Below are 12,912 nucleotides of genomic sequence, written 5' to 3'. Positions count from 1 at the left end.
TTTTTTTCCTACAATCGAACTCAGTACACTGTTAAATAGAAAGGATCGCATTTAGTTCACTGTTTTATGGAGAGGACCGGCCTTAGTTCTCTGTTTTATGGAGAGGATCGGCCTTAGTTCACTGTTTTATGGAGAGGACCGGCCTTAGTTCTCTGTTTTATGGAGAGGATCGGCCTTAGTTCACTGTTTTATGGAGAGGATCGCCTTAGTTCACTGTTTTATGGAGAGGACCGGCCTTAGTTCACTGTTTTATGGAGAGGATCGGCTTTAGTTCCCTGTTAAACACAGGGCTGATAAAATTAGGGGGTGATACAAGTGCACTGGTATAAGGGGTGGGGTAATCAAATTACACTTAAGATATTATATGAGAAGTGATAGCGAGGATGAATTGATAGATGGGGTAGGGCTAAACTTGATGTTTTTTTCCCTTTCCTTATGCGTACATGTTTTTAACCCCAGGGAAAAAGATACTTATGTAAGCCCTGCTAGGGGGGGATATCTTAAAATCTATCCTTCTAGGCTTATCTAACTACTTCTGTCCGGTCAGTGCAAGTCCGGTAACCCAGACTGGTTAATAACCTAACCTTAGTCTAAATTAAAAACAAAAAAACTTTTAACAATAATATAAATTTTATTTAACAAAATAATAAATATGGAACCAAAAGTTATTATAAAAAAAAACCAGAATCTAGATCTAGACAAAACACTCAAGACATAGATTCTAGATCTACAAAACAAACAGAACTCAACGAAACAAAACACCCAATTTCGGACCACCGTCCTAGAAAGAGGAAAAATAAGACAAATCAATTTAAAATGTAAAAAAAAGTCATACACAAGGCAGTAAGCTGACACAATTGTCAGCCTAAACAAGAGGCTCTCATAAATGAAAGTAAAATCTACAATAATCCATGACTAAACCCAGGCCATCGTGCTACCACGTGGTCTGGATAAAACAAACATTGAAACTTCTCAAAGTCAAGACTAAGTAGATCTAGTAAATAGTCACTTTGTATACAAAATAAGCAACCAAAAATATGGAAAACATAATAAAACACTATAAAAATAACCCTACGTTACCATACACCACATAAACGTGACACAGAAACTCTTCAACACACAGGCCTCGACATTCCAGCAGAATGTCCCTCCATGTCGACACACCACATTCACGGACAAAGAAACCAATACTACGAACAAAGAAACCAATGCTACGCACAAGAAAATAGTCCCTAATACAATAATAAGTAACATTCAGGACATAAAGCAAAGTGGAGCAACAATTCAAAACAAAGTTTGCATAAATAATAACATTAAAATATAAACAAGACACAATAACCAGGCTACAAACCATTGTAAAATCGAAATCATATCAGCGCCATAATAGCGGACTACTTAACTAAAAACCACAACAATCCTCAAAGGAACATAAAAAGCGACATTCGCCTTCTTAGTTACAAATAATTATAATAACAGATAAACACACTCCAGCCGCTCACATACACGCCCCTTAAAGCTTGCGGTCACCGCAAGCTAAAAAACCTGAAAAAAATCAGCCCACAGGGCACAATCATAAATGTTACAAAAAAACAAAAAAACTTTGCAAAAAAAACCAGCCCACAGGACATAAACTGTCGGGCCGTCCAGGTCTGCTACTTTGCGTCTGCCAATTGGGGGTTGTCTCAGAAGGACCAGGTCGCCTATGGCCAGTTCAGCTACAGGTGCCTTTTTGACCAGTTTGTCCTTCTTGCTTGACTCTGTCTGGGGGCATGCCCCAGCACCACCACCCGGTGCCTTAATTAAGGATGGGTTAGGTGGAACCATTGCCTCTAGTTCCTCAGATTGGTCCACCTTTACACTGGTTATGCTGGCGCGTAGGCAGGATGTTGGGCCTGATACCACTGACGGATCTGGGTGAAAAGGTTGGTCTAATGGCTGTACCACCTTGTCGTCTTTCATTCTGGGGTCTCCTTCCGTCGCCTGAATGGTTGGTACACCCTTGGCAGGCACCAGAGTCCTTTCGCGGGGGCGTAGGACCTTGTCCCCTCGCCATACCTTCGGTGTCACTTGATTCCCTTTGGTCTCATATTTCTTTGCCATATGGCAATGACGGGCGAGGTGACCCCTCTGGTGACAGTTATAGCAGCCCTTTGATTGGACCTCCGCGCGCTTGCGAGGTGCTTGGCGCACATTGGAAAATTTGGGGTCCCGCGTAAAGTGCTTCAGCAGAGCAGCAAGCTGCTCGGTGAGCCTGTTGACTTTGTCCTCCAGCTTGGACCTGAACGAACATTTTTCAATGGGCCTGGCATTTATTGCTGCCACGTAGGCAGGTTCAGCAAGAGGGTCCTCGTCTCCAGACCATCGAATGGCCGCATCACGTATGGCCAGGAAGGGGATCTTGGGGTCCCGAAAAATCAGCTCATGCAGATGGCGTCTGACTGTGGCCTGGCTCAGGTTTTCCACAAACTGGTCTCGAAGAAACCCTGCATCAGTCTGTGGGACCTGCAGGGCACTCTGCCTCGTAACCAGGGTCTTGAAGGCCCTGTGCAGTCGGTGCGAGTAGGCCCTCACCGACTCGTGTTGGCCCTGTACAACCATCTGAAACTGGGCCATGAGCTGCGGTACTCTCCTCTTCTCGCCGTACACCTCTCTGAGGAGCCTGAGGGTGGCTTCTGGGTCGTGCTGCAGGTCATCACCCCTGCAGCTCAGCTCCTCTCTCACCGCTTCCCCCAGGTACTGCCAGAGGAGGTCCTTCCTCTCTTCTACTGAGAGGTTTCCCCTGGCCCTCCAGAGGGACTGGACCTCTTTGATGAACCGGTCCACCTCATAGCCATGGCTGTCCCCATGGAACCTCCGGATTAGGATCTCCCTGGGTGGAACGATGATGATGGTTGGTGCCACCTCCGCCATCTCGTCCGAATTGGGTGTTTTAAACAACAAACGATTCCTACACTAAACAAAAATTAAACACATATGGTTCCATAAAGGGCCTATCAAGAAAACAATTTAACTAAGCTACACCTAGCCCTAGCAAAAAAAAAAAAAAATTTAACTAGACTAAAGCACTGACCCCACTCGTGCTACCAATTTGTAAGCCCTGCTAGGGGGGGGATATCTTAAAATCTATCCTTCTAGGCTTATCTAACTACTTCTGTCCGGTCAGTGCAAGTCCGGTAACCCAGACTGGTTAATAACCTAACCTTAGTCTAAATTAAAAACAAAAAAACTTTTAACAATAATATAAAATTTATTTAACAAAATAATAAATATGGAACCAAAAGTTATTATAAAAAAAAACCAGAATCTAGATCTAGACAAAACACTCAAGACATAGATTCTAGATCTACAAAACAAACAGAACTCAACGAAACAAAACACCCAATTTCGGACCACCGTCCTAGAAAGAGGAAAAATAAGACAAATCAATTTAAAATGTAAAAAAAGTCATACACAAGGCAGTAAGCTGACACAATTGTCAGCCTAAACAAGAGGCTCTCATAAATGAAAGTAAAATCTACAATAATCCATGACTAAACCCAGGCCATCGTGCTACCACGTGGTCTGGATAAAACAAACATTGAAACTTCTCAAAGTCAAGACTAAGTAGATCTAGTAAATAGTCACTTTGTATACAAAATAAGCAACCAAAAATATGGAAAACATAATAAAACACTATAAAAATAACCCTACGTTACCATACACCACATAAACGTGACACAGAAACTCTTCAACACACAGGCCTCGACATTCCAGCAGAATGTCCCTCCATGTCGACACACCACATTCACGAACAAAGAAACCAATACTAAGAACAAAGAAACCAATGCTACGCACAAGAAAATAGTCCCTAATACAATAATAAGTAACATTCAGGACATAAAGCAAAGTGGAGCAACAATTCAAAACAAAGTTTGCATAAATAATAACATTAAAATATAAACAAGACACAATAACCAGGCTACAAACCATTGTAAAATCGAAATCATATCAGCGCCATAATAGCGGACTACTTAACTAAAAACCACAACAATCCTCAAAGGAACATAAAAAGCGACATTCGCCTTCTTAGTTACAAATAATTATAATAACAGATAAACACACTCCAGCCGCTCACACTTAGGTCGGCAAAAACATTCCCGGAGGACAGTGGAAAGAGAAGCAAGGGCTGCCGGACTTACGTGGGCTCAACTAAAGAGAGCTGCCCAAAACAAAGTGAAAAGGTGTGGCTACAGCCCTTTGTTCCCTAGGGGTCCCAGAGGAATAAGTCATTAGTCGCTAGGTTCTAGATGGTGCATATTTACTAGTTGTTGTCCTATATTCAATATAACGGATACGTTTGAGAGAAGAAAAAAATGAATATTTAATACATTGATTACATGGAGATACATAAAATGTAAATTTCAAATTAGGTGGGATTTTTAAAAATAATTATTTCATACAGTTGTGAGTTTTGAATGCTTCTTGCATATTTAGACTAGTTAAGCATCAACGAATGACAACATATTTATTTTATCGCTAGGTAAATTAAATCTATAATAAATGTTTTCTATTATATTATATAAGAAAATGTACTCAAAAACTATGTGGTGTGGCTCAGATTAGTAGCATCCTTTCTAAATAAACTTTTGACTTTTTATTATTTGTTTTGGTATTTGAAATCTTTCAGTTTCAGCGTGAATCATCTTAACTATCTAGTAGCTCCAAAGCTGTATTGCACACGGACACGCCTTTACGTGTGATCCAGTGCTTCATGCAGCATACAAGAAAGCAACCACACACTAGTTACAAAACACCAGACTAAATAAAACAAAGGCTCGATGAACACTCAAAAGAGTTTAATCAAACTACACAAGCACAGGCTATTTAAAATACTAACTCAAATTACTACACAGAGCTATGATACAGTGACTATAGAAAAGTACACAGAACTAGCCTACACCTTAGATAACCATACCTCTTTTAATTAAATTTTTAAACAACATATATACAGCCTACTTCTAACCTATCTCACAAAGCAAATTACAACATTTTCTTTTTCTGTTTAGTAATGAATCAGCATATATGAACAATGTAGTCTCATTTTCTGGCCTCTATAGAGGTTAACGTCTTGAGTATTTAAGTCCGAAATACCACCACTCACAACACACATTCATCTTCCACACTAGGATTGACATGTCATTTCTGAACAGAATTTATACATAAATTAAAAATAAAATGACAGCTTATTAAAAAAAACAGGAAAATATTTTTTTTGTTTACAAAAAAAAGCCAACATCCACATTCATGTATATATTTACAATTAGCGTACAATCAAGCATGATTTGATTATTGGTAACAGGTAACAGTAGATAATAAATGCAGTCAACAAGGGATTCAGCACCATTTAAATAAACCGGGAGTGATCTCCCCTAAACTTTCTCGAATATTCTTATATAAAATAACAGGGGATGGGAACTCGGGCTATAGACATGATTTTTAATCCATTTTAAATACTTAAAGTTTTAAAAATAGAATAAAATCTCGTAGACAAATTAATTGCACACCAAGTAAACGCCAAATAAAAAAGTGCATAATAGTGCGCAATATTATTAGTACTTTAAAAATTTACATTAGTTTTTTTAGAAATCGGAAGTAGCGTAAATTACTACTTCCGGTCAACGGAAATTACTCAAAATTTAACAGAAGGTAGAGAATCAGATCTGTTACTTACATGTGGAATTTCATTTATCTATCTGAAATAGTACTCAAGTTACAGGCTTTTGAAAAATTCAAAGTAGAAAAAGTACCACTTCCGGTTATCGGAAATCGCTCAAAAGTTGATACGGATCTACGATTTTGATAAAATAATTATATATGAAATTTCATCAACCTAGCTGTAACGGTACTCAAGTTATCGTGTTTACACACGGACACACACACACACACACACACACAGACATACGGACACGATTGCAAAAATATGTTTTTCCGTATCAGTGAGGTGTAAAACGTCGAGATTTGTAAAAATCTCGATTTTTTTTTTGCACGATTACAAGACTTTCTCTATACTTCGTATATACGAGAAAGTAAAAAGTCAACTCATACATTATGATCACAGGTAAATTTAGTTGTAACAGATTTGAAGTAAAGGTAAAGATAAGAAGTGTCTGTAATCAATTGACAGATGTAAAATTATATATACAGTCGTTGATAAATCATATACAGAACTCAAGAAGAAACAAAGTAACAAATAAAAATTCACTTATGGACCAAGACACACCCAGTCCACATAATTAAACAAAAATACAGTGATGTTAAATTGTACAGGAGTGTAGTGGTTTGAAAAACAACAGCTCAAAGGAAATAATTCAGTCAAACCATTGATATGTACTAATTTGGATCTATGCAGGTGGCAAGCATTTAATGAAAACAGAAAAACCGCTATGAATCTGATTAGGCCTTTCAACTAACCAAGCACATACTCATGTAAAAAATTGCAAACAAATGAAGCAAATTATACTTTCCAAACATGTCTTTTTATAAAAAATACAGATTTAGTTTTCTTCATCAGTGTTTTGTTGATTTGGAGTTAATAATTACTAAAAAAAGAGAGTCACATATTTTTTTTACTAGACAATTTAATTATATGTTTTAGAATACATTTTAGATAATGCCTTCACTGTTTAAAACCAGAGACATTTCTGAAAGAATAAATGCTACATACATCGTGAGCAATTAGGTTTTGAGAAATCTTAAATTTTTGTTGAAATTCAGAGGGGTTTAAATTTCATTTTTTTTCAATGTAACAAATTGATAACCTCTGTTCTTATTATATCAAAAAGAAAATGATATATCTTTATGCAGCACTTATATAATAGACACATTAATTACAAAAACTGATTTGCTACAACTACAAGAAGATGAGGTAGCTAAGTTTTAACAAGCCTATTAGTATTACATCCACACTATTGCTTAGACATAGTATAACTTTTTAATGTTAATACAACATATTTAAAATAATCATACAATAATAAAGAATATTCTTTACCAGTTTAGAGAATAAACATATGACATACTGGACCTGAATAAACACACTTCTCAAAAACTTCTCAATTGATGTGATGTTAAGGCTAAGGCCTAAATCCAAAATTTGAAGTAAATTAAAATGTTATTAGCGTTATCATCATAGTATTGACTAAGTTTAGTAATATTATATACAAGTTTTTTTTTACAATATCTTTTCCTCATTCCCTCTGTTAGTTACACATTATCACAAAAATATCAGCCTACCCCCAGCCTAAAATCTGCTATTTCTTTCAAAAAGAAATTACACCAAAAAAAAAAGAATGACATTATTGATTGCAGAATAAAAAATAGGATTAAAAATAAAATATTGAAAAGAATACACAATAATGACAACATTGATAAAAGTAATAAATTTCTCAATAAATGCTAAAATTTTGTTTTTGTTTCAATATATTTTCTGAAACATCACCCGCATTGCAAAGATCTGAATTCCCCAACCTCTATGTGATTCTGATTATGGATGACCCCTCAGAGTAAGGGCAGTATATAAACTTAGTGTAGAATATTAAACAGTATACTTAGGCTTAATAAATGTATGAATTATTATAGAACATTAAATGGTGAACATTTGTTAAATATGCCAAATTGAGAATTTTAATGGAATTAAGCAGGCCTATAATCATGCTCTGCTACTGTAATGGTAAACTGAAAGTGATGATAATTACCTTTTCTTCATTTACATTTTAACTAAAGACATTAGTTATGACTAGTAGATTGTTTACCAAATCAAATTGTAAAAGTAAATAAAAGTGATACATTTTCTTCTGCAGCACTGACATACATGGATTGCTAAAAAAATGATTAACATCCTATTGTATTTTCTTCTCCAGTTAACATAGTTTGTGGAGTGTATTTTGAATTTTATTCTTGGTCTCCCTGACCAAACTCAAATTGCGATCCTAATCCAGTCTTTTCTTGATTTCAGTTGTAAATATGGACAGTTTGCCAGTTAGTTCTATCCATTGGATGTGTCTATTTTGCCTTTTTGTCAGAAAATTTAATATTAAATTGATGCATTCTCATTCAGAGAAAACTGTTGTTCTGTGAACTGGATGTGATCTGTAAAATATTGGAGAACCCAAAGTAATCAATGGGGTAAAAGTACAAACTCATAAAACAAAACAGATTTTCAATGGCTAATCAACTAGTCATTATCATAAAAAATTAAATAAAAAATAGAAATAATGTTGTTTACTTATAACAAGACATAATATTCTCACTAGTAACTACATCCTATAATCAAAGGATAATTTTAAAAAGTTATGTTTGTATAATGCAAACATAGTTCTAGTGGCCCATAAATAATGTGAGCACAATAACTTGAGTACCATTATAGTTTGACAAGATTTCACAAATAAGGATTATATTAAAGTTGTAATTTTCAATCAAGCAATTTCTGGTAACCGGAAAACATACTTTCTATACTTCTGATTTCTCAAAAGCCTATAACTAGTGGTCCTACGCTTTATTTCAAGTAAGGTGGATGAAATTTCATATATAAGTAAAAGATGTAATACTTGGATAACTCTCACATTTTGAGTGATTTCTTATATATCTGAAAGTGGTACTTTACTCTGTTTCTGGTTTCTAAAATACTGATAAATTCAAAAAAAATTATTTACGTAGGTGGATAAAATTTCATACTTAATTTAAAGATCTTATTCACTGATAGTTGTCATATTTTGAATAATTTCCGGTGACAGGAAGTAGTACTTTACACTATTTCTAATTTCTCAAAAAACCAGAAGAATTTGATACCTTTTTGTTTGCAATTTTTTTTCTATGAAATTCTAATCAATTTAAAGTAAGTATAAGAGAGAGATAAATGAGTGCTTTACAAAGGGGTATTTCACTCTAATGCTATTTCTCAAAAACCCTTAAGAATCCTACGATTTTATATCTTATTCTGGTAATGCATGAAAAATGAGCAGCTTTGTCAGACATCTATATTTCTATAACCTGTCTGAACTGGAAGTGCAATCATCCTTACTTCTACATACAAGAAAGGTTAGGAAGATCACACCCATTTTTTTTTTTTTTTGCACAAAAGTTTTCTTTTTAAGTATAGAATTTGAGTTATTACAACTGCATTTTATCAACTAATTATCCTTCATTATAACACTTTGAAGATTATTATATTTTCCTTAAAAATATAATTTAAAGCAATAAAATAAGAAAGATTTTGATGTACTTGATGCTTCTTGTTTTTTCTTATTTGTAATATTGGAAGGAATTTCCTTCAACACAATAAAGTATATTGTGTCAACATGTTATTCTCCAGATAGGCTGATTTCAGCATACTTTCTGGATTTGCTTCCATAGACCACAAGGTAGTAATAGATAATTCAATAAAAAATTACATTTTCTAATGCTTTAGTTAAAAATTTAAAAAGTTAAACATGTATTTACCTGATACCTTCTTCTGCAATTGTCGATGCCTAGAAAAGAAATTATGCAATAAAAAGCATTTATAATCAATAATTTCACAAAGTGTGATTATGTATGTTTAACTAATAATATATAAACACCCCACAACTTCCAAATATATCAAATTATTTTAAATGATTGTTATTATGCATCTATTTAATACAATCTCAAAGTTAAAAAAAATCATTGAATTCTATTATATTGTTGTCATAATACTTCAGTATAGTAGAAATCAATGAGGAATATATTCCAGGAAAATAAGCATAGAAAATTGTGAAAAGGAAATAGCAATGTCTGTGTTACCATGTATATAATTTATTGATGCTTTATAAATTCTTTAAAGATAAATGGGTATTAAGATTTAAATACACATAAAATAAACTACAACTACCCTGGAAACTAATGATCAAAATAAACCTCAGTTGCCTCCTCTCATAGCTGATTGAAATTTATTGCTGTTGCTGTGTAATTGTTTTGTGATCACAATACAGCATCCAAGGAAAATCAAATGAATATTCTGTTATTTATGTTTGACCAAGTTGACAGTCATGGCTATCAACAAAACTAAAATGTTATAATATGTGTTACGTTTTCAAAGTGTGAAAATGATTTACCTTATAATCAAATAAGGAAACATCCCTACAGTCTGTACAATCAGCAATAGAAAACTGACAATTAATATGCCACTTTGCCAATCCATATTTTTCTCTGTGCAAAAGTTTAAACATATGTTTTATAATAACATGATTATCAATTATTTTGTTACATTTATTATATTTTTATTTATTTGTTTTCATATACACACTTATGCATACTGCGTATATACACTTTTAATTCTTTAAAAAGTTTAACGTAAGAGTCTATTGGAAATTTTTTATGCGCCAAACATTAACGCTATAAGACAGAAATGACACTGGGAGCTTTAGAATGGCCATTCCCAATAAATGAAATAATAATTTCACAATTTACTGTTTTTTGTTGAACCAAAGTTTTTAATCACACAGGTAGGTAATGATAGTTAGATAGACTATATTAAGTTGTTTTTAATTCTTGAAGCTTTTCTGTAAAATAGATTTTTGTAATGTTTAAAATATATATGTTTGTAGAACTACTAGCAAAACGGTAGTTATTTTACATTGTAGAACAACATTCAGTTGGTATTTCTTAACACTTACACCTTGTCATAAAATAGTTTAGAGAAAACAGTAGTTTTGCTAATACAAATCTAATCGCGGGTATAAAAGAAAAAAAAAAGAAATCAAGCAAACAGTGTAAAATAATTCTATGTTGTAAAAGTAATTTTTTTTTATATTATTTTTTTTTTAAAAAGGCATTTGAAAAAGTTAAATAAATTAAATTCGTCATTTAATTAAGAAAAGCACATCTACTTTGTTTAAAAAATAAGGACATGCAATTGAAATTTAAAAAAAAAATCTACTATAACTAAAAAATGGTAAATCATTACTTGTTGAGCAAGGAAAAATGACACTAAATTTCCTATACTGTCTATAACTGAACAGAAATCTAATGAAACTAATTGAACATAGATTTAGAAATTATGGGATTACTATACCTAAGGTTTTACATGGCTCACCCCTAACAAAGATGCATGAGCTTAATGTCTGTTCATAATCCTCATCACAAACAGAGCTTCGAAATATGAACTCCGTAACACGATTGTCCCCACTGCTGGCTGTGTAACTGGTGCTCATACTCCCTGAGGCCACCACAGTACCTTTCTGGTAGATTTTGGTGAAACAGGGGGAGGGGGTGTTCAAACAGGAGAATACCACCTGGTCTTCATTTGCATTCATTTCAACATAGCAGTTTGGACCAATATAGCTTTTCCCATTGATTTGCAGTAATCTTGAAGTACTACCTCAAAACAGGGTTAATAAAATACAAATTATTTTAGTTTAGTTATTTTTCTATCATTCTTTCTACTGCAAATGGATATGTGAAATTGTAACTGGTTTGTTCCTTACACCTGTATTAGACTGGATACTTGCACAAAAATTTTGGATGTTGATTTTAGCCCAGGTTTTACACTCAAACCCCAAGAATATTATAACTATCTCAATAATTTTAATTCATCTAAATTGGATCAAGACTGACTGTCATTAGAATGTGGCTGTGTGGGTAGTAATAAATCACTGCAAGTAAGTTTTAATAAAATAACAATAGAATCACTTTTTACAAATGTTTATATAGCATTTATATATATATATATATATATATATATATATATATATATATATATATATATATATATATATATATATATATATATATATCAATATATATATATATATTGCTTCCATAGTACCAGACTGCTTCAACTCCTTATTTGCACAAATGCTCAGAAGGCTTTCACAATTTGTTTTCCCTAACATTTCATTAAGTGCTCAATGAAATGTATATATTTTTTAAAGATGATGAGAAACACAGCCTTGAAATTTTTTCTTAAATTCCATGCTGGATTTAGAACCCAATTGTGTATATAGCTCAAAGAAATACATGCAATGGACACGGAGCAGTCTGGTTCTAGGAAAGTGATATATATATATATATATATATATATATATATCTATATATATATATATATCTATATATATATATATATATATATATATATATATATATATATATATATATATATATATATATATATATATATATATATATATATATATATATATATATATATATATATATATATGGGTTAAGCCAAGCAATCTCTATTGAATATTTGAGTGAAAGAAGTTAATGTAATATTGAGCTCTCCCCATGCCTGATTGTAGTCTACAAGCCAAATGACTTAAAATAACATCAAATAAAACTGATCTTACTGTAGACTGTGGGGAGTGTCTGGACTGAGCTGTAGAGCTTGTTAGAGCTGATGTGGTACAAGTATCCTCGTATTTCTGCTTCACTGTCCATTTGAAGAACTGTTCTGTTGATAAAGATATGATGCACATCCTGGGCATCTGTGTGGTTACAGTAACAATCTCTGTCTTCAAAGCCCTGGCAGCCTTGATTAATGCTCACAGTACAAAGCTAAAAATGGAGAAAGAATTTTTTTACAACTCAAGCATCATATATATATATATATATATATATATATATATATATATATATATATATATATATATATATATATATATATATATATATATATATAAACCATCTGAATAAATGATGTCAAACATTTTTGATTTTTACCTCCCCCACCCCTTACCCTACGTCACACATCGTCACAAAATGCCAGACCCCCCTAAAATGACATCACACCTCAGCCTACAACCCCCCCCTTCAAAATTGCAGTTGAATTTTTCTTAAAGTACAATATTTTTCCAAAATCTTGTCTCAACTCTGTCAACATAGAGTATTTTAATAAATTCTTATTACAATTTATTAAAA

The 12,912-nt window shown here is 33.1% G+C and overlaps 1 protein-coding gene across 4 annotated transcripts in view; it reads right to left on the bottom strand.

Moving 5' to 3' along the window:
• Positions 1 to 4,832: 4,832 nt before the first annotated feature.
• The window catches only part of LOC131941502 (uncharacterized), a 30,434-nt gene continuing 22,354 nt past the window's right edge, over positions 4,833 to 12,912 (bottom strand). For 3 of the 4 annotated variants that reach the window (XM_059300771.1, XM_059300772.1, XM_059300774.1), the window contains 5 exons: positions 12,342 to 12,549; positions 11,066 to 11,371; positions 10,107 to 10,200; positions 9,475 to 9,503; positions 4,833 to 8,124 (listed from right to left, as the gene is read on the bottom strand). In XM_059300771.1, the coding sequence (XP_059156754.1) occupies positions 8,069 to 8,124; positions 9,475 to 9,503; positions 10,107 to 10,200; positions 11,066 to 11,371; positions 12,342 to 12,549 (693 nt within the window). In that variant the 3' untranslated portion in view covers positions 4,833 to 8,068. The remainder of the gene's footprint in view (positions 8,125 to 9,474; positions 9,504 to 10,106; positions 10,201 to 11,065; positions 11,372 to 12,341; positions 12,550 to 12,912) is intronic. The other variant, XM_059300773.1, reaches the window with a different exon arrangement.

The sequence above is a fragment of the Physella acuta genome, unplaced genomic scaffold (assembly GCF_028476545.2).
Source record: "Physella acuta isolate Inbredline_101_S28 unplaced genomic scaffold, ASM2847654v3 ptg000363l, whole genome shotgun sequence".
Lineage (NCBI taxonomy): Eukaryota > Metazoa > Mollusca > Gastropoda > Physidae > Physella > Physella acuta.
The sequence above is the reverse complement of the archived record's forward strand: the minus strand, read 5'-3'. Positions and strand labels throughout refer to the sequence as shown.